We start from the raw sequence: 26,041 nt of genomic DNA on the forward strand, positions 1-26,041 counted from the left end.
GTGCAGTTTCCATTTCTATCTACGGCTGCAGGCCGCATGACTAACTGCTGTATGAGAAATCACACAAAAATAAAACGAATTCAGATCAATCCGTTTAGTATACCAGATGATCTGGATGTAATGTTTCACGAACGACAATATACTCTTTGTACCCTTGGTAAATCACTTGATGATAAGTTTAGATGTATCACTTTATATAATTGTGATAATCTAACATAGAAGGAGGTATTGACATGAAAACAGGTGAAGCTGGAATAAATTCATTTATATACTGTAGGAAATGTAGGAAACGAAGTATTTTCATCTTGTGATCTGTTTTCTTATCTTTTTTTTTACACTTTCGTCATGGCTTTTGCTTCTTTTTGTCAGTCTGAAGCGGTTCTTTTATTCAGAGTAATAATTTTGATAAATTTCATGACATAGTATACGGTACAACAATCTGCGCATGCTTTAGGGATGTTACAACGGGATTTTTACAACCGCGTTAGCGGGTATGGTGTAATTATCGAAATCAAACTGCTTGATAGGAACCTTCATAAGAGAACAAATCAAGATTAAATTCGTCAGTAAAACTATAGTTCGTAATGAAACAGTTTGAAATACTATACCTTGAAGCGATTTGGCTTGTGACAGTGGTTTCCACCGTCATACCACGCGTCTATGTCGTGATACCATTGCAAATGTGTCCGCGGCTGATTGAGCTGCTGACAGAGCTGACAAAAGGCAATGTTTGCCATTTCTTTGTAGTCGTAATGTGATCTATTTGAAGAGCAAGAAAAATGGTAGGCAAGGTTTTAGGAGGTACCGGAAACGTTTTGGCTTGTGCAAAGTTCTACTCACTTGTAAAAAGGCTTCCACCAAAAATATTCGTTGTAGAGAGTGTCGTTTTTGTCGAGAATGTCAAGGTATTTTGCTAATTGGACTGGCGTATACTTGAGAGCGTCGATGTAAGAATGTGGTGGAGCAATGGCTTCGTAGTTGCCAGCACCGTACACGATGGGCACAATATTTCGGTCAAGAAGATTGAAGAACTTTTCAGTTATGTAATCGCGACAAAGGGAATTTTCGAAGGAGAGGTAGAACTTGTAGTCCAATTCGATGCGCTGGTAACAGTCGTTTAGTTGATCGAAAGAACAAAATGGTTTTCCGCACTTGCCAAAGATGTCGATGCGGCTGTGTTGCTTCAGCACGTGCACGTAAAATTCTCTCCTTAATTCACAATTTGCATGAAAAATATTTTAGTCAATAATTATAAATAGGATTGTAGCCTATCACTTATAGAACATTCCCATAAAAGAAAATAGGTTAGTCGCCAAATCATTCTGAAACAATTGTACTACACGATCAATCTATTTTAACCCCTAGGGCTCGGCCTAGGCCTACCCATAGGTTACCCGTGACGAGCTTGATACCGGACCGGAAGATACTGGCACGAAGGTAAAAAAAAATATATATATATATACTGTATATATATTTGCGTGTGTCGTACCAGTAACCTTCCGGTATTAAACTGCTCACGGATAACCCATGGGTAAGCCGGGGCCGAGCCCTACTAACCACATATCGATTTGATCTTACGAAATTCCTACGCGCTACAAGGATCTAGGACAACAACAGCAATGCATTAGTATGCATGCCAAAATATACCGATGTGAGATGTACTTCGGTTCTGTGTAATGGATTTCCATAAACCTTTAACTGTTTTATATATGCATTAAACATTCTTCAAATATGATGAAAAACAAGAATTTCTCTTACCGTGAATCAGTTTTGCAGTGAGAAACGAACCAGACGGCTAGTTTGCTCTTTCCTGCGGCGTAGTTACGCGTGACGTTGAGACGAGCAGCACGCACCTCGTCTTCGCCAACAGGAGCGGAAGGCAAAACCTCCACCTGTCCATACGGCCATTCAATGTCAGAATCTCTTCGGTAGGTCATAGTGAGGTTGAAGAAATCTTTGTAAAAGGGCAACTTGTATCCAGAGAAACGCCACTAGTAAAGCGACACATAAAGGGTAATGTTACTATAAATGAAGAAACAAAAATGAATTTTGGTGCTGGGTTCTGGGTTCTGGGTTCTGGTAGCATTCCAAAATGATTGGGGTGTAATGCAAAAGAAATGTAACGTGAGAACGACGCTGTTTTCCGAATTTTATTTCTACTGGACCGTGACTCGATGGTAGATTTGAGGCGATTAGTGGGTCTAAAACGCAACTTTGTTTGTCAAATTAGTCCCTTGCCCGAGAAAAAAACGCTACTATAAATTTCTAGCACAAAACGCTATTTTCAGTGAACTTTCTCACGCCAACCGTTATCAATGAAATAAAGAAAAACTTCTAATAATAATCACAATAATATAAAAACGGCAGAATATACGTATGTATATCAATAGATACCTGCGGCGACTCGTCAGAGACCATAACGAAAAGCTGATGCTCGGAGCGAGAGGCGACATACGGATAATCACAGAGTGAGGGCCAGTGAAACATGACTTCAAAAACCAAAAGAAATATTAAGGACAAGACGAAAAACAAGGGCAGAGGCATATGGGCTGGCAAGACTAACCGGCATCGTACTGGTCCACCGAGTCCAGTAAATAAGGATCGTCTGTTGCGAGGCATGTTGTGACGGGGCACTTGGCATCGATGAAAGGTTGCCGCCCTCGTCCAAAGGCATAGTCCGGATAATAGAACAGGCCGTTCCAAAAGAGGATAGTCTTCAGAGCAGGCTTACCATTTTTCTCATCGCCACGAATCAAGGCAAGATCTACTTCGCGATCAGGCCGTTCCCAATATGCATATTGCGATTGGTTGCCAACTCCCCTGTTGAAGCCAATATAGTTATATAGAAATTTTGTTTATTACAACAAAAATGTAATAACTAACGAACGCGATGATGACGTGATCGTCGACGTAGATTTCGGCCACCTGTCGCGCTGAGAGATCGGTAGATTTTGGTAGATGATTGTCACCGGTCAGGACTATTAGTAAGACTAGCGGTAGGGCATAGAGTAGCACTGTGGTCGACGACTTTCTACTCCAACGACTTAGGGCAGCTGAGGTTGTCATTTGAAGATTACTCTTTGATGGTAAAATCTTTCGAATTTAAGGTTAAACAAACACAAATTAATAAAATACATTTTTGTTGGTATTGCAAAGAAATATACTTTTTTTTTACCCAGTTCATTTATGATTTAAAATTATTCTTACAAGAAAGAGAATTAAAGGAAGGGTTTGAACTGTTCACCAGGTGTGCCTACTTGTATCTGCGAAAGCTCGGTCGCCATAACCCAAAAATGGTACATGTACAACTGTACACACTATTTGTTGTATTGTGTGGATTACGATTTACGAGGAAGTTAGGATTTTTGTTAGTTTTTTTTTTTTGTTTTTTTTTTTGTTAGTTTTTTTTTTTTGTTAGTTTTTTTTTGTTTGTTTGTTTATTTGTTTGTTTGTTTAATTATTTTCGTTTGAATTTCCATTGCAAAGGAGAAAATTGAGGAAACGAATAATTTAAAAGGGCAAGAAAACGAGAAAAGGTATAATTTTCAAAAAGACAGTGGTATTTTTTTTATGTATACATAAACTGGTATATATCTTATCCAATAATAGCCTAATTTGACGAGAGGAAATTCAGAACCAAAAAGAAAATATTTTGTGCGGTTTAGCCAAACATCCGGGGGAAGAACTATACTACCCGTATAGATGTTCAGTCATGCAGTAACCAGTAACACTAAAAGTCACTGTATTAAAAGAAATCCTTATGTTAGCCAACTGATGGCAAAGTTTTTATAGCTTGAGCAAACAATGCAGTCTTTCTAGCAAAGATTCTATCATCCACCTCAATATTTAGCACTTCTAACGTGCATTATTATCTATCTAACGTGCTATTGTTATCTATGGCTAATTTTTTGTTCCACTGCAAAGAATTACTCATCTGCAAAGATGCTAATATGAGCAACAGCAAATTTGTTTCTTAAGCAAACATTGAATTCCGTATTTTCCTTAAACAAACATTAGATTTCTATTTTCGGTTGTAGGAACACTGCAGCACATTCGCGCTGGAAAGCCGGTTGAGTATATCCCAATGAGCCCGCTAGATGGTAGCCTAGGGTTTAAAAAGTAATTTACCTAGATGCCAGAACAACGATTTTCACCATTCCCCCACTAGATTGGGGTTGAGCAGAAAACAGTGTGCTGGTTTTAATTCATATCACCTTTCACGCATGCATAAGTTACCTAGACTTTGGGCTCACAAATCTCGAAGTTCATTTCTACATCGCTAAAAAGGTTTTCAACAGAAGTTTTCAACAACGGAAATTCGCTATCACCAGTTATAAAGTTGCCGTGCGCTAATCCCTTTTGTTTTGTTTTTTCTGGTGATGCGGTGATGGGAAGTTGGGAACAAACAAAGAGTAACGACAACTATTTCAATTTCAGTGAAAATCGCGCCACCTATGTTCTTCTTCATGTAAAAGGGTTTATAGCCACTTGTAACAGGAAGGCAATAGTGATTTTTAAATAGTAAACATTGGTGGCACTGGCCTCCAATAACTATCAGCTGATACAATAAGAAAACGCGGTCATCTATGAAATCTGGAGTGTAGCTCCGCCCTTTTCCCCAGAAAACACGAAATGAGAAGTTGTTCTTGTTCCCGCAAATAATAATTAAAATTTTCCATTCATAATTAGTAGTGCTATTAAAATTATAATAATACTATAATTACTAACTATACAGCATCAAAATCTATAATGCCGTTTATAAGATATAGATACAATATGGTAGCAACTCAGAAAAAGGGAGTGGAATAAAGGTCCTGTAGTCCCACCTAGTAAACCCAGAGGGAATTAAGCGGAATTCTTGACGTCACCAACTTCTTTGTAGTAGACGAATACGAGACGAATGCTTGCTACAACTAGAACTCACCGCCATTCATGGCAATCCAGGAACTCATGTGGCAGAAAACACCAGCCGAAATATTGCAGAACGTTTAAAATGCATTTAACATCTTTATTTGAAACAACAATATTGCCAAAAACCGGCACTAACGATATTTAATGTCTGCCCTACACACAAGATTAGATAATCCAACACTAATTCGCAGACCCTAATGGTATCGTTCTTACCCGATAAGTAAATTAATGCAAGGTAACGGTGGAGCTAAATTGAAAACCACGCTAAAACGCATTTTTGTCTCAACTGAAAATTAACAGGATGGCTTATCAAACAGTTTTGTTTTCCTGTCATCCAAGTTCTTAGTTCTGTTGATGGTGGGAAATGGTCGATTGCAAACGAAACGGCTTTATTAGGGAGGCAGACAACTGACTCCAATTCCCATAATACATTTTTCTGCATTTCTCACATTTACTTTTTAATGGAATAAAAATTCGATTCTCGTACATTTCATCTTGAAAGTGCCACCCACGGATTTAGTTGGTATGGACGTGATTGTCACGGCACGAATGTATGACGTTCAGGCACAGAACGCTGCGATGGTTATATCCCTGTCGTTTCCTACAACTAGCTGGCGCATGTGGGAAAACACTTTAGAAATAGCAGTATATTGACTAGTGATTTAGCGCAGATCAACCTGCACCGTCAATTTCACAGAATTTTAATGAGCTTCTGATCAATGGGTCGCTACAGTTAGTTCGAAAATTATCACTTACATTGTTATGCTTTCTCCTAGAGGCTATTCTTCACTAATTCCAGCAAGTGCTCACCTGACGAGCAGAAGTATGCATACTGCGCAGACAACGGTCGTCGTGGAAGTCAAGCTAAACAAAAAAAATAAGTAAACGAAAAAAGGAAAAAAAGTAAGATGGGGGCGTCGTCAGATGCGTGCATATTTTAAAGTCTTTTTTTGCCTTAGGGCATCCAATGTTTTCCGTAGCTAAAAAAAAAAAATAATAAAATAAAATACAAGACTAGATGTAAGGATATCCACCAAGCCCTGGAGGAATACCCAATACAGGTGGTCGAGGCCCTCTAGAAAAAAAAGGGAAGACGGATAAAAGTTGCCGAACCCGAAGTCATGTTTCAAACAAAATTTACAAGGATATATGCAAGAACAGTTGTCGCAGCGCTTCTCGCGCCACCAAAAATGTTTAACCTTGAAAGTACATTTAAGCTGGACTCGAAGAGAGAAAGCAACCCGCCACGTATACGAGAAAGTCATCGACCCACCATCCTTCGGGACTAGCCGATCGGGTTGCCAAGAAATGAAAATTCTAAAAAGGGGTTTAAAAAAATGAATACCCTACGAATGGCAAATAGCTTTCGTTGCCTCAAGCCGCGTTTTCAAGGGCGTTTTAATTTTTTTTTTGACAGCTTAACTGCCAGATCTAGTATATACCACCGACCAAAAATGAATTGATTTCCACTGTCAACAAAACATCTGAAGTTTAAATTGAGAGAAGGTTGGCTTCACGCAATAGATCTGTAGCTATATCACTTCGCGCGTAATAAGAAAAGCCAAAGAAGCTTAGGTGATACGTTTTTTACAAGCAGAGAATATAACTGGTTAATGACGGAGAAGACAGCAAGAAGATATGAAATAGTATTTTGTGTATTGCTGAACAGAAAATCACGGCGTCATTACATCTAAAACGTAGAAATACAAGCTCATTGTAGATTGAACTATGCGCTTTTGACTTGAGCTGCTACAATTTGCACACTTTGAACAGTTTAGTCATCCAAAGACCATGGGATTTGGATGCTGTGTAAGTCCTCGTTTCCCTTGTTGCGTATCACGATTCCATGGTCTTCCGGGCCGGAGCACTTTGTGCTGTTGTACCACCACGCGTCGATATCACTATTTTTTTCAGATTTTTTTATGTAAATGCATGGAAGTCAGTTATGTATACAATAGCAGTATCAATTACTAGGTATTCTTACCGATAAACTTTGCGAGGTAGATTACTATTGAGCTTTTCGCATAAGTCGCAAAATGGGCGGGTAGATAGTTCCTGGTAGCCTGAATGCACCTTTTTGTTACCGAAAGTGTGTTTGTGTTACAAAGGAGCACGATAAACAAAACACATAAAAAATTTGTACATACAGGGTTAGTTTTAACAATGAGGTAGCATACCTGATAAAAATCTTTCCACCAAAAGTGACGATAGTATTGACGATCACTCTTATCAAGTTCCAATAAGCGATCGGCTAATTGCCTAGGGTTGAATGAAAGCGCATCGATAAACGAATGCGGTGGTGCTATTCGCGCGTAATCAGCGCCTCTGCAAGTTCATCAAATTCACGAGTTAGTATTTCTTATTCTAGTTCTTAAACGGCTTTATTATACTAAAATACATATAGTCTATATATATATATATATATTACTATACCCAAAGACAATAGGCACTGTTTCACGGCTGAGAATATCAAAAAACCTTTTGGTGACAAAATCGTCACAAATAAAACGCTCGAATGCCAGAACGAATTTGTAGTTATCGGCTAACATATCGAGACAGGGTTGAAGGGCTTCACCTGGCGATCCATTGGTTTCAGGACAGCTCATATTGCCACACGGGCCGAAGCTGTCCACTTGTATATATTCCTGGAAGGCAACATGAAAACCAAAAATCAAATTTCAGCCTTTGATTAGCTTATTTTCACGTAAAAACAGAAAAGGTAAAGGATGATACCATACTTTCAACTCATTAATGTATCCTTCGCGCTTGCTCATGGATCCACATCGAGCTACGTACCAACCGACTAGTTTCTTTTTCTTATCATAAGTTCGCAACCGGATTCTGGATGAAAAATAATAATTATAACAAATATTAAAAAACATTTCCATTTTAATCCAACGTCATCGTTTCCGCTGATCTCGAAATCTCCTTAACGAAATAATTTTTTTCTATGTTTAGATAACGAGCAATACGCTATCCACGTCAATACTGAATTACTTTAGCAAACGAATTTTTACTGTGTGAGAGAATTCTTCTTTGTTGGCTTTTCCAGCTTCTCGATCCAGCCCCTCTTCCATGTTACATCGGCATTTTCGCGGTAAGAAATTGTCCAATTGAAGAAACTTCCAAACAGGTTCGTCCTTTCGAAATAATTTCGTGGGTAGCACATTGGGGGGTCATCCGTTAACAAAACGAATCGCTGAAATTCCTGGCGGCCGTGAACTTTTGGTAACTCACACAAGTTCGTGTAGAGGAAGACTATTGCATCTGCCTGTTCCGGCGTAACTATATTTTTGTTTTTTGACAAGATACAGTTGGTAAACTTGCATCCCACACGACTGTAAGCAAAAGAGAAAAAATGTGCTATTAGGCATCAAAGAAAGAAATGCATTATTCAATAATTTTATGTATATTTATGATGTAATCCTTTTACTATCTAAATACAAAGCTTCACAAATAAACAAACAGTGCAAATGTCGACTGCTTTCTGCTTTATTCTATTCCCCGTGAACCCATTTTTACTAGAATCACTCTGAATAAAATAAGTGTCATCAATTACCTGAAAGCAAAATCGTCGTCTAGCGCGAAGCCAAAGTCACCATACCATGGATTCCACATGAGAATTTTTTTCATGTCAAGTTGCCGAAGGATGGATCGGTCAATGCGCTTGACCATAACCATCTCTTTACTGTCATTGTCATCCTCACTGAGCGTCAGCTGCTTGAAGGTGAAGATGTTAAGCAAGAAGAGAAGCCATAGCACGTAAAACACACGATGGCGATCTAGTCGCGAAAACAGCGTTTGGAACACATGCATGACCGAACTGTGGTCTTGAGTGTGAACACGTAAGCTGGACGGAATATTTTGAACAAACACTTGCGCTGACTTCTGCTCACTGACTGAGGTGTTCAGAAAAGAAGAACACTACGCGATTAAAAGAACTGTGGCTTTCTTCGCTCAGTATTACAGTTCTACGCAACAATGTCTGCATGAAACTCTGATCACTAGTATACTACGGCTATCCCCTGGCGACCAAAAGCAACAAACAAGTTGAGGCAACAGAGGCAGACACAGGTAAATAACCAACGGACGCAGAGCCAACAACGAGCGCCGCAACCGATACCACCGCTTGTTGAACAAAACACTCGGAATTTCAACATAGGAAGATTTTATACTGAGTGGTGTAGGTGTAGTCACTAGTAGGGATCGGCCCGAAAAGTTGGCCATCTGGTGTTATCTGTTTTGGTTCTTTTGAAAAAGATCAGTTTGATTTTTCCAGTGCGAACTGGTGATATCTTCAACAATTTTTAAAAGTGGGGGCTTAAAAAATTACTAGTGAAATTAACTAACTATACGTATGCCTTTAGCCCTTTTATGATTAGAGTTTAGAGTAGTCATTAGTTTTAAAATGCGTGTGGTTACTCTTGGTCTCTAAAAACCAAAAAACAAACAATTTATCAGTCTTATCACAAGAAAAGCTGAAATTTTTGCTTTCTTTCTTAAATTCTGGTCTTCCAAAATGAGAAATTAAAATGGGTTAGGTATTACACGAAATTGGAACAGTAATCTACTTTACGGGTAGAAATTATGATAGAAGCAACCAATTCTCAGCTAGCGACACCAACTGGTACTGCCCCGTCAACACGTAGCCTACTAACTCGGCAGTACGTGTATCAAAGTATTTCGCTAATAGAGCAGTAAAACATCCTGCGTTGCGCGTTTTCCACAAATGCGAAAATCTCATTTGTGTCCAAGTTGGTCTGCTGCGGCTGCAGCGTCTTATGGAGAAACCATCTTCTTCACTTTAAAAATTAAGTTTTCATAACTATAATTTAGATTTCCCCCTTTTCTTCCTAGCAGTGGGTACCCTATTCATCTTTTCATTTCCCAATTTTTTTTTCTAGCCCCAGTTCTATCTACTTTATTTTTATTTTATTTTTGTTTGTAAGTTGCTCGTCTCTTTTAGCCGAAGAATTTCGTTTGCTGCCAGAAATTTGTCTGCTACGAGGGGATGAACAACAAACCATTCACAAACAATCGCTCAATAAAAATAAACCAGATAGAACTAGGGCTAGAAAAAAATTCCACCATTTTCCAAAATGGCGGTGGGTTGACCCATTTACCCGTTTGAACCATCCATTACCTACCCATTTGAGAAATAGTCGAACGGTTCGGGTTGGGTAATTTTTTGCGACGAACCGTGGCTAACCCGGTTTGAGGCAAACTGGGGCCGAGCCCTACCTACCCCTACCGTCTTTCATGGGTACACAGAAAGGCGATACCGCGATAGGGCTCGCTACAACCACACTAGTGAAATTATTTACATCGTGAAGCTGCGCATCTTCCCTCCTCTACACAAAACTCCCGAGACGTATTTTTTTTTTTTTGTGTTTGTTATTATTTATGTTTATTGTTTCCTTTCCGTAATACAATGCTTTTTAACTTTAGAATTTTGTTTTCATTTATTTGAATATTACTTAATTAAGCAATGGTATAATTTCATTAAAATTACTGTAATAATTGTAAATTTTCACTCATGGGCATTCCGGTAGTGGAACCGGTTTCAAAACCCGATATCATTACTGTGAACCCTATTTGACTTGTTTTGTGCAATACATTATAGTTTTATTTATTTTCCTTCACTTGCCCACCCTTTTTAAAGTTAAGTCTGGGTCATATTTTATAAAGTGGGTATTTTGAACGAAAGAAAACCACTTGAAAAGCCCCTACCCGAGTAATGACCGATCAGCTATTTTTCAGGTAGGTAGGTCGGTGCGGTTTAACGTGTCTCGGGTAATCCCTCTATCCCAGTACACAAAATTAAAATAACTTCATAGGTAACAATATAGGAGACGCTTTGTGGTGATTCTGAGCGATGGTGCGCGATGCACTTTTCTATATGGCGCGATGCGTTTTTCGGTCCACACTCTCCACAGTGGAGTTTTTTGCAGGGATCCCGTTTTTATAAATTTTTTTCTTTTCTGTATTTACCTTATTTAGTTTATTGTTTGCAATTTATTTATTTATGCAAATACAACGTTTCTAATTATTATTTTTTGTTCATTTTATAGAATAGATATTAATTACGCATTGGTGTGTTTTCATTAATTTTACTTTATATTGTCACCCAAGTGCCAATGGGTCACCCGCTTTCATTATATTCAGTACATGAAATTTAAAAAATATATTTATGATATAAACAAATTTTACAGAAATGGATACCTCTTGATGAGACTATCTATTTCTGCTAAATTATTGCTTAAAAAGTGCCTAATCGAGTAGCAAACCTATTGGCTATTTTTTGTCATTTTGGTTTAACGGGTCTCAGAGAATTTCTTGTCCCAACAATACGGGAAATTAATTAGAAACGGGAAAACTAAAAGTCCGAATTTTAAATAATTATAGAAATTGTTATGTTTCGTTAAAATCTTCCCATTTCTTAAAAAAATGGCTTTAAAAATACTTAATGGAGTTGTAAACCGATTCGCCATTTATCGAATAGATAGGTGCGGTTCAGCGGGACTCCCCATCTTCCAGTAAATCATGAAATGTAAATAATTTTTGTGTGGAAACTATATCTCTAAAAAAATTTTTACATATACAGTACCCACCAAACGATTAGGTACACCCCCGTTTTTTTAGTGCATTCTTATGGCGCTACGGGTCTCAGGAAAACTTAAATTTCTTTTTACCGGTAAGGACTAATTTTTTTCTTTTTTCCTCTATCAGAAGATAAATTGCTCTAAAAGTTATCTTTACATGAAAAAATTGTAGGAGTTACACCCAGGACGCTAATGTATCGTTTACATGATTAGGTACACCACTTTTCCCCCCATAAATGCCATGTTAATACCGGCGTTTCCAGAAATATAAAAAAGATACTTCAAAACATCCTTAAATAAATTTTTTATGCCGAACGACGCATTTTTCTTTACTCTATTAGAATATAGTGCATGTTTTTGAATTATTTGAACTAAAAAAATGCTTCCCTATACCCCAAAGTTGTTACACTCAAATGTTTTACAGAGAAAATTATGATTTGTGCTTGCGCCACCAGGGGTACTGGGATCAATTTCAAGTGCTCAGATTTTTTTCTTTAAACACAGCTAGATTTTTTGTTTTAAAAAATTATAAATAATTGTTTATTGTTATCATAAGAAGAAGGAATTTTTAACCAATTTTTTTCCCGATTATGACTTTTGTTAATGGTTGCACAAGGGAAGACGGTCAGTTTGGTATTCTTTGTATTAGATCAGATCTTAAGTCACCATCTCTTCTCTATAAGAGGGTTTGGCTCTTAGCCTAAATCCATCTCTTGTGTTGTTAAGAGGGTTTATACCAGTACATACAGTAGGTGCCAAAAGTATCCGAACACTTCGCTTTTTCGGACCATTTTAGCATGGGTTCAAATGACGAAGCGCGCTTAGCGCGATTGAGAAAAAAAGGGTTAAAAAATTCATTTAAGTCAATGAAAATAATTTTGTGACCTAATAATAGATAAAGGTATCTAAATAATATTTTTTTTAATTTTATGACTTGTAGCCGCTAGCCGGCATATCAGTGCACAAGTATCCGAACGCGAGTTTTTCCACCGTGCTTCCTTATGGCACTACGTGTCTTCTTTATTATTTTTTACTATTTACCAAATTTAATACTATCAAAGACTAACTAGGCTTTTTATGTGTAAAAATACGTAATCTACTTATTCCGGCCTCTTGTTATGCTTAAACTTAAATCTCTTTTTGTTAATTAATTTTTCCGTGGCAGGCTATGTGTCATTTTCTGATATTTTCCTTTCAGAAAAATAGTTATACATGCGGCAACTAGGGGCGCGGGTATGCGCCATTCTTTGTGAGATTTGGCGCATTTAGAGACAAAGGCTACCTAAATTTGCATGATTTTCAAGTAGAAAAACAACGCGCCCCTAGTTGCCGCATGTATAACTATTTTTTCGTCGAGTTTACCGATGATACAGTCTACACTTTTTTCCAGACATTTAATACCTAGGGCAAAAAAAAAAGTGTCTGGACTGACATTACCCAACCCTCCTTATGATGATTTTGCGCCAAAACCACCTTACCTCGCCTTAAAAAGGTAAACTATTAATATTTTCTACCCACAGATGGCTTTTTAAAAATAAATTGGTGTTCACCTTTTTGTGCAGGATACTGTACATAATTTATTTATTATATTTTTTTAAAATAATAACTGTTCCAATAACAGTTTAAGTGTATTATATTATTAAGTTAGTCCAAATGAAGTTTGTATGAAAGCAAAGTAAATAATACAAAAACACATTGACATAATTTGAAAGTATATTTCTTGATCAAACATAAACGACAAAACATTCGTAATAAAAAATCAATTGGTTTTATCGACTTCACGATCTATTTTATGCAATTCGTTGAATTTTTTCAGCCAAGCAACGCTGTCCTTCGATTTAATGTTGAATTTTTGGCTGATTTTCATCTCGGCCCCTGATTTCGTCTTCGAATCTAGAGCCCCATACACCTCAGTTATGGTATCTAAAAAGCACTCATAATTATTATGTTTTATTTCCAATAGAATAAATAACTTACTTCGAATGTAGGATAGCTCCTTTACCCTAATTGGGATTTTCAAATCGAACCCAATCTTCGCATTCGTATTGGTTTTTTTATGGAGCTCCAAAAACTCCCGAGAATACAATTCTCCAACCAACTTGAGAGCAAAGCCCGCTGGATCTTGAGGGTACTGCGCCTTTATCCTCTTAATCAGACTTTTTTTTATGGGAAACGCATCCTAGAAATAAAAAGTTTGTTGTACAATCTAATTTTTTCAATGAATTAATGGCAATAAAGCATAAATATTTTTACATCAATGTACATATATAAAATATATAATATATAGGTATAGAGTTGGCTAACGTCCCAAGTTGCCAGTTCGATGAAATTGTGAAAAAAAAATTGGACACGAACTAGTAACAGTTCTTGCATGGCGGCTTACGGAGTTTCGCCCATTGTAGTTTTAGTTTTAATTTTTTCCATTGAAATTATCTTCCGTTCCATTCATAATTGGATCACGAAATTCCTTCGTTATCAGGTAATCTTGTAATTTTTATTTGACCTCGATATAGACTGTACTTTATTTATTATTAATTTTTTTGTAGACGTGTTTACTTTCTGTAGCAGACAAAAACTGGCGGGCTCCCTTATCAGTCCGCCAGTTTCCTCTACAACATTCATTTTTGTCTGCTACAGAAAGTAAACACGTCTACAAAAAAAATAATAATAAATAAAGTACAGTCTATATCGAGGTCAAATAAAAATTACAAGATTACCTGATAACGAAGGAATTTCGTGATCCAATTATGAATGGAAAGAAAGATAATTTCAATGGAAAAAATTAAAACTAAAACTACAACGGGCGAAACTCCGTAAGCCGCCATGCAAAAACTGTTACTAGTTTGTGTCCAATTTTTTTTTCACGATTAATCGAACTGGCAACTTCGGACGTTAGCCAACTCTATATACATTATATATATATAATGTATATATATACAGTAGGTGCCAAAAGTATCCGAACACTTCGCGTTTTCGGACCATTTTAGCATGGGTTCAAATGACGGAGCGCGCTTAGCGCGATTGAGAAAAAGAGGGTTAAAAAATCCACCTAAGTCAATGAAAATAATTTTGTGGTCTAATAATAGATAAAGGTATCTAAACATTTTTTTTTTAAATTTTTATGACTTGTAGCCGCTGGCCGGCATATCAGTGCACAAGTATCCGAACGCGAGTTTTTCCGCCATGCTTCCTTATGACACTCCTTATGACACGACACACACCGAGTAATAGAATACTGGTGTAGCCTATTACCAGAGTAATAGAATACTGTTGTAGCCACGCTTATGGCGGGCCCTCCCATTGCCTTTTTGGCCTGAAAGTCTTTCTATCCCATAACGAAAGCGCCACAGCGGCTGTGTTGTGAACTTGTGATGTATTACGTTTTCGCTATGTTTTCGCTCATTTTCGTCGTCTGTACTTCAGAAGGTAAACAAAAAGTGGCTTAATTAATTAGTGTGAAAAAATGTATGTATAAACATATGGGTTGTTATAACAATAACAACCCTTAAAACTCAATTCATAGGTGGCAGTTACGGTTATGGGACACTTAAATCGATATCTTGCCTCATTTTCTCACAATCGATACGCGAAATTGGCAACAACTTTTGGGAAAAAATCCGAGAGGGGGAGTTAACATGGCCGTGGCTACACCAGTATTCTATTACTCTGCTATTACTCTGTACTCTGCCCGAGCCTAGGGCTGTGGCCCGGACCAAATGGGACGGGTTTTTTCTTAAAGGGTTAAAATTAACGGGTTTTTTTCGTTAAAGGGTTTTGAACCGGGTCGACGATCCAAAAAAATGTCCCGTCCCGCTTGACCCGTGGGTCAGAAAAAACAACCCGGGTCGGGTCATGTCCCGCGTAATTATCGGGTCAAATGCACTTTTCTTCTCTTCTTTTCAGTCTCGTCATCAGACTCAACCATTACAACGTTTATATTTGGAAAACTTTTTTTGCCAGCAGCATCGCCTGATTGACAGGATTTAGGTACATTTGGACGTTTTCTGCGAATGGTGGCCAATTTTCAAAACGATTTTTTCACTATCCACAATATCTTTTCATCTTTTTACAATGAGCTAGAACTTGAAGTAGGAAAGCATAGCATTTTAGCATAGTCTCCAGCAGTTCAAAACTATATGTGATTTTGTTGGCATAGAATTTTGTAAAACTTGTGAAGAAATTGTGGAAAATGGAAAAATTGTTTTGAAAATTGGTCACCGTCGCAGCACTATATTGAAACAAACATCCCGAGGCGCCTGTGGGTTGGTGACTTGGTGGGAGGACCTAAGTTCCCAAGTACGCAGAGAGATACCCCGGTTCCTGACCGTAAAGCCTCGCTTACACTAGAGGTTTTTTAAGCTTTTAAGCTTTTAATTTTAAGAAGTTAAGGTCTTAAGCTTTTAAGTTTCTGGCTTACACTAATAATTTTTGAAAGTTTAACAGCTTAATAACTCAAAAGCTTAATATCTTAAATATCAAACTGGTTTGATATTTGAGCTTTTAAGTTGCTAAACTTTTAGGAAAGTTTAAGCTCTAGCCAATAGGAATATTCGGCTAGTGCGTACTTCTTCGTAAATTTTTTTGCACTGGTGCCACCACAAAGGTTCTTATATTTGTAGTTTTATTTCGGATGTCTTATACGAATAAGATATTTCTTTTTAAGTAGAGTTACCGCAAATAAAAGAGCTGTGAATCCAACAACACATTTCGTTTCCACTGGTACACGTAAAAATCTTAGTTATCCATTTTGATGACGCTCAACATCAACACAAAAATTGCACTTCGTCTGCTTATATTTATTTGCGTTTGCATGAAAACTAACTCCGTCTTCTTTAAAAAAAAAGTCACTTGACAGTGTAAGTTGAAAAATTAAAAACGTAGCTTAACTTCTTAAGAACTTAAAAGATTAAGGAACTAAAAGCTTAAGAAGAACCTCTAGTGTAAGCGAGGCTTTACTGTAGATTACTATGTTTTTAAGCTATTCTGCTTTGTTGACTCGTAACTTAGCGTAAGAGTTAATAGCTTCTTTGTCTTACTACTAGATGGCGCCACATCTCGGGTTAGCCCGAGAACCCCTTGAACCGTCCAGAAACCCGTCCCGAAAAAAAAAATTCCTTAAAGGGTTGCCTTTTATCGGGTTTTTTTTTTCCTTGACCGGGATCTAACCCGGGTTTTCATGACCCGGGCCACAGCCCTACCCGAGCCCTAGTTGCCCTACGCGCAACAGAAATTCACTTAAACGTGGCAACGTCGCATGAAGGCAAAATAGTTTTAAAAAACAAGGCTAAAGAAGTAGAAAGTTACCAGGAATCAGAAAATTTTTAATTTATGGTTTAATGTATGCTAAAAACCTGTTGACAAACGATTTATGAAAGTAAAATGTACGTGGTGCATATTATCAGCAATTCAAGATTTGTTGGAGTATAGTCTTAAAAATCTATTCTGCCTAACAGATCTTATGCCTGTGAACACCTCCGCCGTTACAACTAGTTGAACCCGTTTTGCTTTTGGTGGAAAAACTACATATGGCGTTTTCGTCAGTTTCTGACGAACTTGTAGAAGAGTTCAATCCCAAAAAAGAAGAAAAAGAAGGAAGTATTCTTGAAGTTGGTGATCAAGCTGTTTGGTCCCTTTCATCATGCAAAGCTGGTATGTTTCAAATACAAAAATCCTTAGAGGATCATGCTGATCAATCCCTTAATATTGCTAATTAAATCTCTTTTACTAGGCTTTGGAATTGATCAACTAAGAGATGACAGCACTGACACATACTGGCAATCTGATGGTCAATTACCACATTTGGTCAACATTCAATTTAGAAAGAAAACCACCATTCAAAACATCTGGATATTTGCAGACTATAAGGCAGATGAGAGTTACACTCCAAGTCGGTATGGAAAAGTCTGAAATTTAAAATAATTATATGTACTCTTTCTACTGGGATTGGAATTTCTAACAGAATATCCATAAGGGCTGGAACAGGTTTCAGTGATTTGCAAGAAGTAGAAGTAGTAGAACTAAATGAGCCAAATGGTTGGATAGCAATCCCACTAAAGGATGCCCAAGACAAGTATGTATATGTTAGTATGAAGGATATGTTTAGTATTTATAAGAAATGTATAATGGAGTCAATGCTTTCTAGGTACATTCGTACATTCATGCTTCAATTAGCTATACTCAGCAATCACCAAAGTGGCCGTGATACTCATCTCCGAAATGTTAGAGTTCATTCCCCAGTTTCACAAACCATGGTTGCAATCAAACCGTTACAGAATTTTCAATTTTTAAGCAGAGAAATGTGCATGTTTAACACACTGAAGTAAAAATACAATACATGAGGTTACTTGCGGTACTATTGTTTTCAATTTTTTTCCGTCTTTTTCTATGCATTGCTGTCTTTTTTCGCTGAATTTGATTTGCATTTTATCTTCCATTTTACAATATTTTCAGATATGAACGTAATAGAAATTGCTAGAGCACGGCGTCTCCATTTGGTGCAACCAACCCAGTTGGTACAACCATTTGTCGAAATCGAAAATCAATTAGTTTTTTCTCAAATTTGCATATTATGATTTTTAAGATAAAATTTCTTTGTGAACTTCTGAAATCTCTTTTTGTCTAATGCTTTTTTTTTGCATTCTATTTATTAAAAGGAAAGCATCTGATGCCTTCCTGGCAAAACATCTATTCAGTTATAGATTAACCCGCCCAATTTTTTGTAAATTTCAGACGTGTTTCATTCTCACGGGAGCCTTATCTTCCTGGTTCTAGTGGCGCCACTTAATTAATTAGTTTCCTTTACTTTAAGTATGCGAAAACTTATTTGATATGGCCTTGAACTCGAAGGTCTTCTCTGAGTTAACAGGAACATATTTGAAGATAATCAAACTTTGCGGCTCTGATTACTTTCAAATATGTGGCGTGGCCGTGGTGCGTAAATTTGGTGCAAATAGCTTGGAAAAAGAGGGGGCGAACAAAAATTGAAAATCGAGTACGGGTAGGTTGTCGACTCGTTATGTGGATGTAACGATTTTTTTTTTTTTCATATTTTCTCGTATTTTTTCATATTCTTTCATATTTTTCGTATTTTCTCATATTCTTCATATTTTTTCTTATTCTTTCATATTTTCCAAATTTACTAAATTTTGTTAAACTTTTTTAGATCTTTTTTTACATGTTTTTCATGCTTTCTTACAAAAAAAAACTCTATTAACCCTTAAATAATTAAAATATACATTTTCATCAGCAAATGAAGCCCAAAATTTTAACTCACTGTAAAATAAAAGCAAATCAGCACCGGGATTTGAACTTCAGAACCCTAGTTTCTCTACCCCATGTCCTAATTAAATTTAGCTACCACTTTCGATAAAATGTAACAGTGGGATAACAGAAAGTGTTAGTCGTTTCAAAAATAACAAAATAAAACAAAAAAAAAACCAAAAAAAAGAAGAAAAAGAATAATGAATTAAAATTTCAAATATTAAAATTTTGGACTCCTAAACCGTCATTGACGGTTCGTCAATAAAAAATTATTGTGGAGCGCCCTGGTTTACCCAAAAAACCGACCCACCCGACCCGAAAAAATATTCGAAATTCGATTCTCGAATATGAATAGTCTAATCGTATTCGAACTGTAACTGTATTAGAAATAGAGTTGCAGCGTGAAACGATGGAAGCCATAAGCTTTGATCGTATTACAGTTGTAAGGCATATGTCCCTATAAAAATTTTGTCAAAAAACTAAATTTTTCTGCGTAAATCTTGTTTTACGGTAGGGTTCTTCTATTTTAACTTTTTCCGTTAGGATCATAAAATAATTAACTAACTTAGTTCCTGGAGCCCGTATGAGAATTTCAACATATTCGTATTTTTTGCTTAAAAATATTGGGGTGTACGAATATTTTTTCGAATTTACAACCCCCTGTCGAGTACACTTTTTACTTGTACGTTCATTTATTATGGATAGTTTTGCTACGCGATGGTGGAAACATTTTCTTTTCATCCCTTAGTAAATCGAGTCGTTGTTTTTTTAAGGATTTTGAAATCGCTGACAAACTAGGCTATACTAGAATTTTTCATTAGCTTTGGGCGCTCGCCTTTAAACGGTAACAAGGGTACCAGCTGTTTGCCATGCAACCGTAATGAAAGTTGATATCGATCGAATATAACATATTTTGTAAAAGCATAATATAAAAAACTTTTTCTACCAGATTTAAAGCCTATGGTACCCGCTCGCTTTTCTACGTTAAAGAAAAAAAAAGTCTCGGCCATATAAAATATTTTACCTGTTTTTTGTATGTGGATATAAAAAATAGGAAAGTTTTTGAAGAATTATTGCTTCTCTGAATGTGAAAAATAAAAACTCGTTCAAAAGTTTTTTGTTGTTGAAAGGTAAATATAATTGAGAAGGAACAATCATTTTCTCGTTATCTTTGGCCACTACATTCCGCTGGCCAGTCGGCGCCCCTAGCGCACTATCGTACAGGCCGTTGAACTCGACTTTCCGGTACCCTATGGCCTATTATATACTCAGGTTATGCGATGTGTGGAGAAAGAGTTGGCGACACATCAAATGCACCCCATAGGGTCACCCATGGGTTATTTAACACAAAGGCCTTGATGCTTAATGCATCAAGATGAGACCGGTTCTCATACTGGGCATGCGCAGGATGGTTTCCGCTTCCCTATTTCCCAATTGACGATCACGACAGTCTCTCTTGTTCTATGCGCTATGGCGGTCCGTGGATTAATCCTGTCTGTTCGTCTCCACCCTCAAAAGGTAATATAATATTTCATATCGTTTGTTATGTTTCGTTATCTCAGATATTTAGTCCATCCCTCGCTTACTTATTATATTACAAGATATTTCTACATTCATCATACACTTCTATTTGAAGAAGAAAGCATTTGTCGGAGTCGAGAGTATGGTGGCTAAGTTTTATTCCACTTCATTACAATGTGTTTCAATTAAATGGTGGTTCCGTAAAAAAAATTTAATTTTGTTTCTCATGGTTGCACGCGAATCTTATTGATTCTCGTGCAAGCAAAATGGTCTCGCAGTGTAAGCTATTCATACTACGACTTCGAGAGAACTATTTAAGGCCTAGTGAACTAGACTATTATTTCTGATTGGTGGCGTAGTCGTGAGAATCGGCAACACAGAATCAAGGAGTCGACTCCTTCACGACTCGTAGTTGTTTGTTTGAATCGTTAGCTCTCTTTTGTTATTTTCAAGAATGTTTTCCTCTTTTATTCCTCGACCAAGTATAGTTTTTTTTCGGCCAGAATCTACGCCATGTACGTGGCGCAGCAACTCACCAACCTTTCCAGGTAAGAGTGGTGTTTCTTTTCAACCATTAGTATGATTAATTAGAAGAAATGCAATAATACATTTTTATCAGTGTGATCCATTAAGTGAGGTAGTGTATGCTTCCAATAGCCTGATAAATTTAAATTAAACCACTGTTTTCAGTTTTCTGACTTGGAAGAAAAGATCTGCACACCTGACCAGCTCCGTCCTAAGCCTGACAATTCAGCTCTAGTCTTTGGAAAGTACTTCACTGACCACATGCTTGAAGTATCATGGGATTCTAAAAGAGGTTGGGCTAAACCAGTTATTTCACCTATGCATAACCTTCAACTTCATCCTGGAGCCAAAGTACTGCATTATGCAATTGAGGTGACTGATTTTTTATTTGATATTTTTGTAAGAAGTGTGTTAAAATAAATATTGCTTTAGTTGTTTGAAGGAATGAAGGCCTATCGTGGAGAAGATGGTTGCTTACGTTTATTCCGTCCAGACAAAAATATGGCTCGCATGCTGTCCACAGCAAAAAGATCATCACTTCCTACATTTGATGCTGAAGAGATGATCAAGTGTGTTAAACGATTAATTCAAATTGACAAGGAATGGGTTCCCTACTCAACTACCTCTAGCCTTTATATAAGACCTACATTTATTGCAACAGATGTAAGCAAACTTTGCCACTCAGATGAAAAGCCAATATTCAAATGCTACCTTTAGATTATGAAATTTTCTTATAGCCATCCTTGGGAGTAGCGAGTCCGAATGAAGCCTTACTTTATGTACTTCTGTGTCCTGTGGGACCCTACTTTACCTCAGGCTTCAAGCCCATTTCACTGATGGCAGACCCCCAATACGTACGATCTTGGCCGGGAGGTTGTGGTGCCATGAAAATGGGTGCCAATTATGCTCCAACTATCTACATCCAAGTAAGCTAGCCGCGTTAATACGGACAATGCCTAAGGAACACAGTTAAATTGTACCTATCAACTTATATATTAAGAGTCACGCCAGGATGGCTGCATTTTCTTAATTCGAATTTTGATTTCAGAAACAATCTGAATTGCTGGGGCATCAGCAAGTTCTCTGGCTGTATGGGGCAGACCATCAGTTGACCGAGGTGGGAACAATGAACATATTTTTATTCATGTTGAATGAAAATGGAGGTACCGTTGATTTAAATGCTACAGTTTCAAGTAATAAGTCTACTTATTCCAATCGAATTTTAAAGAACGTGAACTTGTTACACCACCTCTTGACGGACTAATCTTGCCCGGAGTTACGCGTCTTAGTTTGCTTGAACTAGCTCGTGAGTGGAAGGAATTCCGAGTAGTTGAACGAACTATTACAATGGCTGAAGTAATACAGGCGCACGAAGAAAAAAGAGTACGTTGAGTTGTATTCATTAACCAATTAAGTAGTAACAACCAATTGTTTGTTTAAACTAATTTTTTGTTTAGCTTCTGGAAATTTTTGGAGCTGGAACAGCATGTGTTGTCTGTCCGGTATCAAGTATTTCATATCAAGGTCGGGAGTATAACATACCACGATCTGAGCCTTCCCTCAGCCAGCGATTCTTGAAAACAATGAGTGATATCCACTACGGGCGAGTGCAACATCCTTGGGCCGTAGATATCTAGAAATACTTCTGCAATATCTCAATTTTGAATTCGATTGTGGGATGTTATAAAGGCTACCAATATTATCTTTTCGAGTTGGCCATTGAGTACGTTAAATTAGAGCTTTTTTTAGAAGATCTATATTTGACACTTATGTTGACGTTGCCCAAGGTTATATTCGTGTTCAAAAGTCGCCTGACCTAGTGAAATTGCAATCCAGTACAATGTTTCCTAAACATTTATTGCCTTTGATGTATATCTGCCACATGCGGTGACTCTTAATGAACGTAGACGAAGTTTTGATTTATATCGTTTTGTGTGCATCATTTTCATTCACTGACATAAACGGACGTCAGGCTGTCTCGTCTAATGTTGGATTTGTAATCGTTGGAAGTACTGTAGTGTGTATTCGTATTCTGGCCAACTCTAGTCAGACGTCATTTGACGATTTGTAAATCTTTCCCAAAGAAAAACGCAGGCGCTCGTACATCTCTAGAAGAAGATGCTGAAGTACGCGATTGTTAAACTTGAACTATGTCCTGGTGAGAATCTTTTATCCGTGAAATAAACGTGAGTTAGGTGTACATCTTGATTACTTATGAAGAAAAGCTAATAGCACTGGAGCAAATTTTGTTTGAAAAAGTACGTGAATGTTGGGCATTCCGACGATTCCCATCTGGGTAGGTACAGTATCAACACGAAACTCCATCCGAGAATGGACTATGCAACTTGGGGTGCGTTTTATCGTCAACTTGTAGTTGAGCTGCTCAACTTTTTGGTTGACCATAAATGCTTTTTCGGTTGGTCGAGTTGAACTTTTTAGTTGAACAATTGTATTAACCATAAAACGAAAATTGAGCTCAAGTTGAAGAAAGCTCCTCCTCCTGTCCCATCCCTTTCATGAACGTTAAATTAAAAATTTTATTTAAGTACTGAAAAATAGTGGTTTTCAGATATTCCGGTGTTTTATTATTACATAGACCATTTTCACGTTGCGAAAAGCAGTATTCATGTAGTCCGGCAACCCTGCAAGCCGCCATTTGTAGTCTTACTCAGCCTTGTTTAGGTGGATTTAACATAGGCTAACGACTTTGAGGACTGATTTCTCCGATTAATTTTGCTACCAGGAGCAAAATTATTGTGGCACGTTGTACGTCAGGATATTGCCAACATTTCAAGTGCCAAATTTTCAAGAATTCGCTACAACTAGTACTTGAAATCGTCGTTACAGTGAAGGGCTATCAACATTTGAAACAATAACAAACAGTCAACAGCAAATGGTAACTTTAAAAAATGTGTAATTTTCTTATAAAACTTAAATTTCTTGGTATAATTAGGAATGTAAATGTCTTCTGAGGATGCAGAAGATCTTTTACATGATTCAGTTATTGAATTATTTGACTTATCTGATTATTCTTCAACTTTGCCAAACGATGCTAAAGAAAGATATGTTGCTAAGCTTAATGAAGTACAGTGTGACTGTCCTTACGTCATAGAGAATGAATATTGGACTTCCAGTACACAAGAGCTAGAAACAATATTACCATCAGTTGAATTTGGAGATGTTTGGAACTATCTAGTCTACAGAAAACAGTTTTATACAGCTAACGATATGAATAATTATAAGAGCTGCAAGTCTTATGAGATAATTTTTGGAGATGGGCTGTTTTTTTAGTTCAAGGCATTCAAACTTACAAATAATACTCATTTTCTATGACGTAAGGACAGTCACACTGTACTTCATTAAGCTTAGCAACATATCTTTCTTTAGCATCGTTTGGCAAAGTTGAAGAATAATCAGATAAGTCAAATAATTCAATAACTGAATCATGTAAAAGATCTTCTGCATCCTCAGAAGACATTTACATTCCTAATTATACCAAGAAATTTAAGTTTTATAAGAAAATTACACATTTTTTAAAGTTACCATTTGCTGTTGACTGTTTGTTATTGTTTCAAATGTTGATAGCCCTTCACTGTAACGACGATTTCAAGTACTAGTTGTAGCGAATTCTTGAAAATTTGGCACTTGAAATGTTGGCAATACCCTGACGTACAACGTGCCACAATAATTTTGCTCCTGGTAGCAAAATTAATGGGAGAAATCAGTCCTCAAAGTTGTTAGCCTATGTTAAATCCACCTAAACAAGGCTAAGTAAGACTACAAATGGCGGCTTGCAGGGTTGCCGGACTACATGAATACTGCTTTTCGCAACGTGAAAATGGTCTATTGACAATTGGAATACACTAAAATGATTAAAAATATTTGGAATTGGGTTGCAGTAGCAGACGTAAAATAACAACGCAAAACGTAATAAAACAAATAACAAATTTATAAATATTTCTTGAATCGTCTTCGTTGTTTCGTCTCTAATCTCTCATTTCGAGAATTGTAATAAATTTATTTCATAATACTTTCACACTTATTATTTTAACTCATATATCCATGTAAAGTATTACTACGTATCAGTGTATCGTATTTGGGTATTAAAATAAAAATATTTAAAAATAAAATACTTAAAATACGTATTTTATTCGGTATTTGTATTTGGGCTGTTTCTTATTTGAAGTTTTTGTATTTGTATTGGTCGTTTACGCTGAAAGTGAATAAAATACAAATACAAATACAAAATACTTTTTTTTCAAAGATTTGAAGTTTGTAAATTGGCAACAGTGTATGAATCGAAAGTAACTTCATTTTGACAGCGTTATTGCACCTGCAAAACGTTTTGCAATAGCTTTTTCTAGTTTCAAAACTTTCAATTGCATTTTTCGTCGTCTGTTTGTCTCGTGTGTGTTTTCATTAAAGCACAAGTTTCTTTAACGTATATCTCTAGTTCTCTACAAATCGGATTGTTTCTTATTACTGTGCGTTCTGAAGAACTTGTATAATACCCACGGTAAGTGTTTAAGTTATTGAACATTCTTAAAATACGTAATGGCATAAACTAATAACTTGGCATATCATCTGATTCAGTGACAAGAATGTCGGCAAGACAGCACCTTGGACAGACAGTTAAAAATAAAGGAGTAAAAGGCAAATAAGAATGGAGCAGTTGGACATCCTACGTTGCGCATTCTCCGCAAATGCGAAAATCAAATTTGTGTCCAATCTGTGGTACGCTGTCTACAGCGTCTTATGGGAAAACCAACCAGTTCACTTTAAAAATATTGTTTTCTTCTCTATAACTATGTTTTACCTCACTGTTGTACCTAACAGTAGATTCGCTATTCATTATCGTTATATATCATTTTCGAACAATACAATCAAATTGTTGTAAAACACTTGAGCTTTTTCGATAACAAATCACATACAGGATTTTTAAGAAGTCAAGATGATGTCGAACTTAGGTTAAACCAGAAGAGTACAAATTGAAATTAAACAATTTAGGCTAAATATTTTTTGAATTTTAAACTTCAGCATGATTTATTAAGTTTAAAGTAGTTTTTTATTATTTGAAATTAAAATCCTATCACAAGTATACTTGCTTTGAATATTATTAGATGCCGAATAATATTTATTTTCTGTAAATTAATTTCCAATGGCTTGGTTCCCGAAAGCTAAATGGAAAGCTTGTGCAAACAAACTCACGACTTACATACAAT

At 36.7% G+C, this 26,041-nt stretch overlaps 3 protein-coding genes and 1 long non-coding RNA gene across 6 annotated transcripts; 2 read left to right on the top strand and 2 right to left on the bottom strand.

The window, feature by feature from the left end:
* Positions 1-346: 346 nt before the first annotated feature.
* Positions 347-5,777, bottom strand: LOC116932765 (alpha-(1,3)-fucosyltransferase C). Of its 2 annotated transcripts, none has more exons than XM_032940594.2 (8): positions 5,668-5,777; positions 2,888-3,093; positions 2,564-2,820; positions 2,395-2,489; positions 1,759-1,991; positions 841-1,209; positions 609-759; positions 347-531 (listed from the first exon to the last, which is right to left on the bottom strand). In XM_032940594.2, the coding sequence occupies exons 2-8, from the start codon at positions 3,064-3,066 to the stop codon at positions 460-462; spliced, it is 1,356 nt and encodes a 451-aa protein (XP_032796485.1). In that variant the 5' UTR covers positions 3,067-3,093; positions 5,668-5,777; the 3' UTR covers positions 347-459. The 2 variants fall into 2 exon arrangements, with proteins under 2 accessions (XP_032796485.1, XP_032796484.1); XM_032940593.2 differs by having other exon boundaries at positions 5,722-5,760.
* A 773-nt stretch (positions 5,778-6,550) lies between these two features.
* LOC116932764 (alpha-(1,3)-fucosyltransferase C) lies at positions 6,551-9,535 on the bottom strand. The gene is made up of 7 exons (XM_032940592.2): positions 8,471-9,535; positions 7,929-8,249; positions 7,650-7,752; positions 7,345-7,556; positions 7,089-7,236; positions 6,896-6,984; positions 6,551-6,812 (listed from the first exon to the last, which is right to left on the bottom strand). The coding sequence occupies exons 1-7, from the start codon at positions 8,725-8,727 to the stop codon at positions 6,686-6,688; spliced, it is 1,257 nt and encodes a 418-aa protein (XP_032796483.1). The 5' UTR covers positions 8,728-9,535; the 3' UTR covers positions 6,551-6,685.
* Positions 9,536-16,736: 7,201 nt separating this feature from the next.
* LOC116935120 (branched-chain-amino-acid aminotransferase, cytosolic) lies at positions 16,737-23,019 on the top strand. 2 transcript variants are annotated; one of them, XM_045180927.1, is made up of 10 exons: positions 16,737-16,894; positions 16,967-17,162; positions 17,242-17,404; positions 17,473-17,593; positions 20,985-21,191; positions 21,252-21,482; positions 21,557-21,745; positions 21,868-21,982; positions 22,048-22,202; positions 22,277-23,019. In XM_045180927.1, the coding sequence occupies exons 2-10, from the start codon at positions 17,039-17,041 to the stop codon at positions 22,454-22,456; spliced, it is 1,485 nt and encodes a 494-aa protein (XP_045036862.1). In that variant the 5' UTR covers positions 16,737-16,894; positions 16,967-17,038; the 3' UTR covers positions 22,457-23,019. The 2 variants fall into 2 exon arrangements, with proteins under 2 accessions (XP_045036862.1, XP_045036863.1); XM_045180928.1 differs by lacking the exons at positions 16,737-16,894; positions 16,967-17,162; positions 17,242-17,404; positions 17,473-17,593 and adding exons at positions 20,163-20,291; positions 20,783-20,842.
* A 635-nt stretch (positions 23,020-23,654) lies between these two features.
* Positions 23,655-24,362, top strand: LOC123477546. The gene is made up of 2 exons (XR_006652668.1): positions 23,655-23,715; positions 23,773-24,362. It is a non-coding gene; the product is annotated as an uncharacterized LOC123477546 (long non-coding RNA).
* Positions 24,363-26,041: the final 1,679 nt, after the last annotated feature.

The sequence above is a fragment of the Daphnia magna genome, unplaced genomic scaffold (genome assembly GCF_020631705.1).
Source record: "Daphnia magna isolate NIES unplaced genomic scaffold, ASM2063170v1.1 Dm_contigs083, whole genome shotgun sequence".
NCBI lineage: Eukaryota > Metazoa > Arthropoda > Branchiopoda > Diplostraca > Daphniidae > Daphnia > Daphnia magna.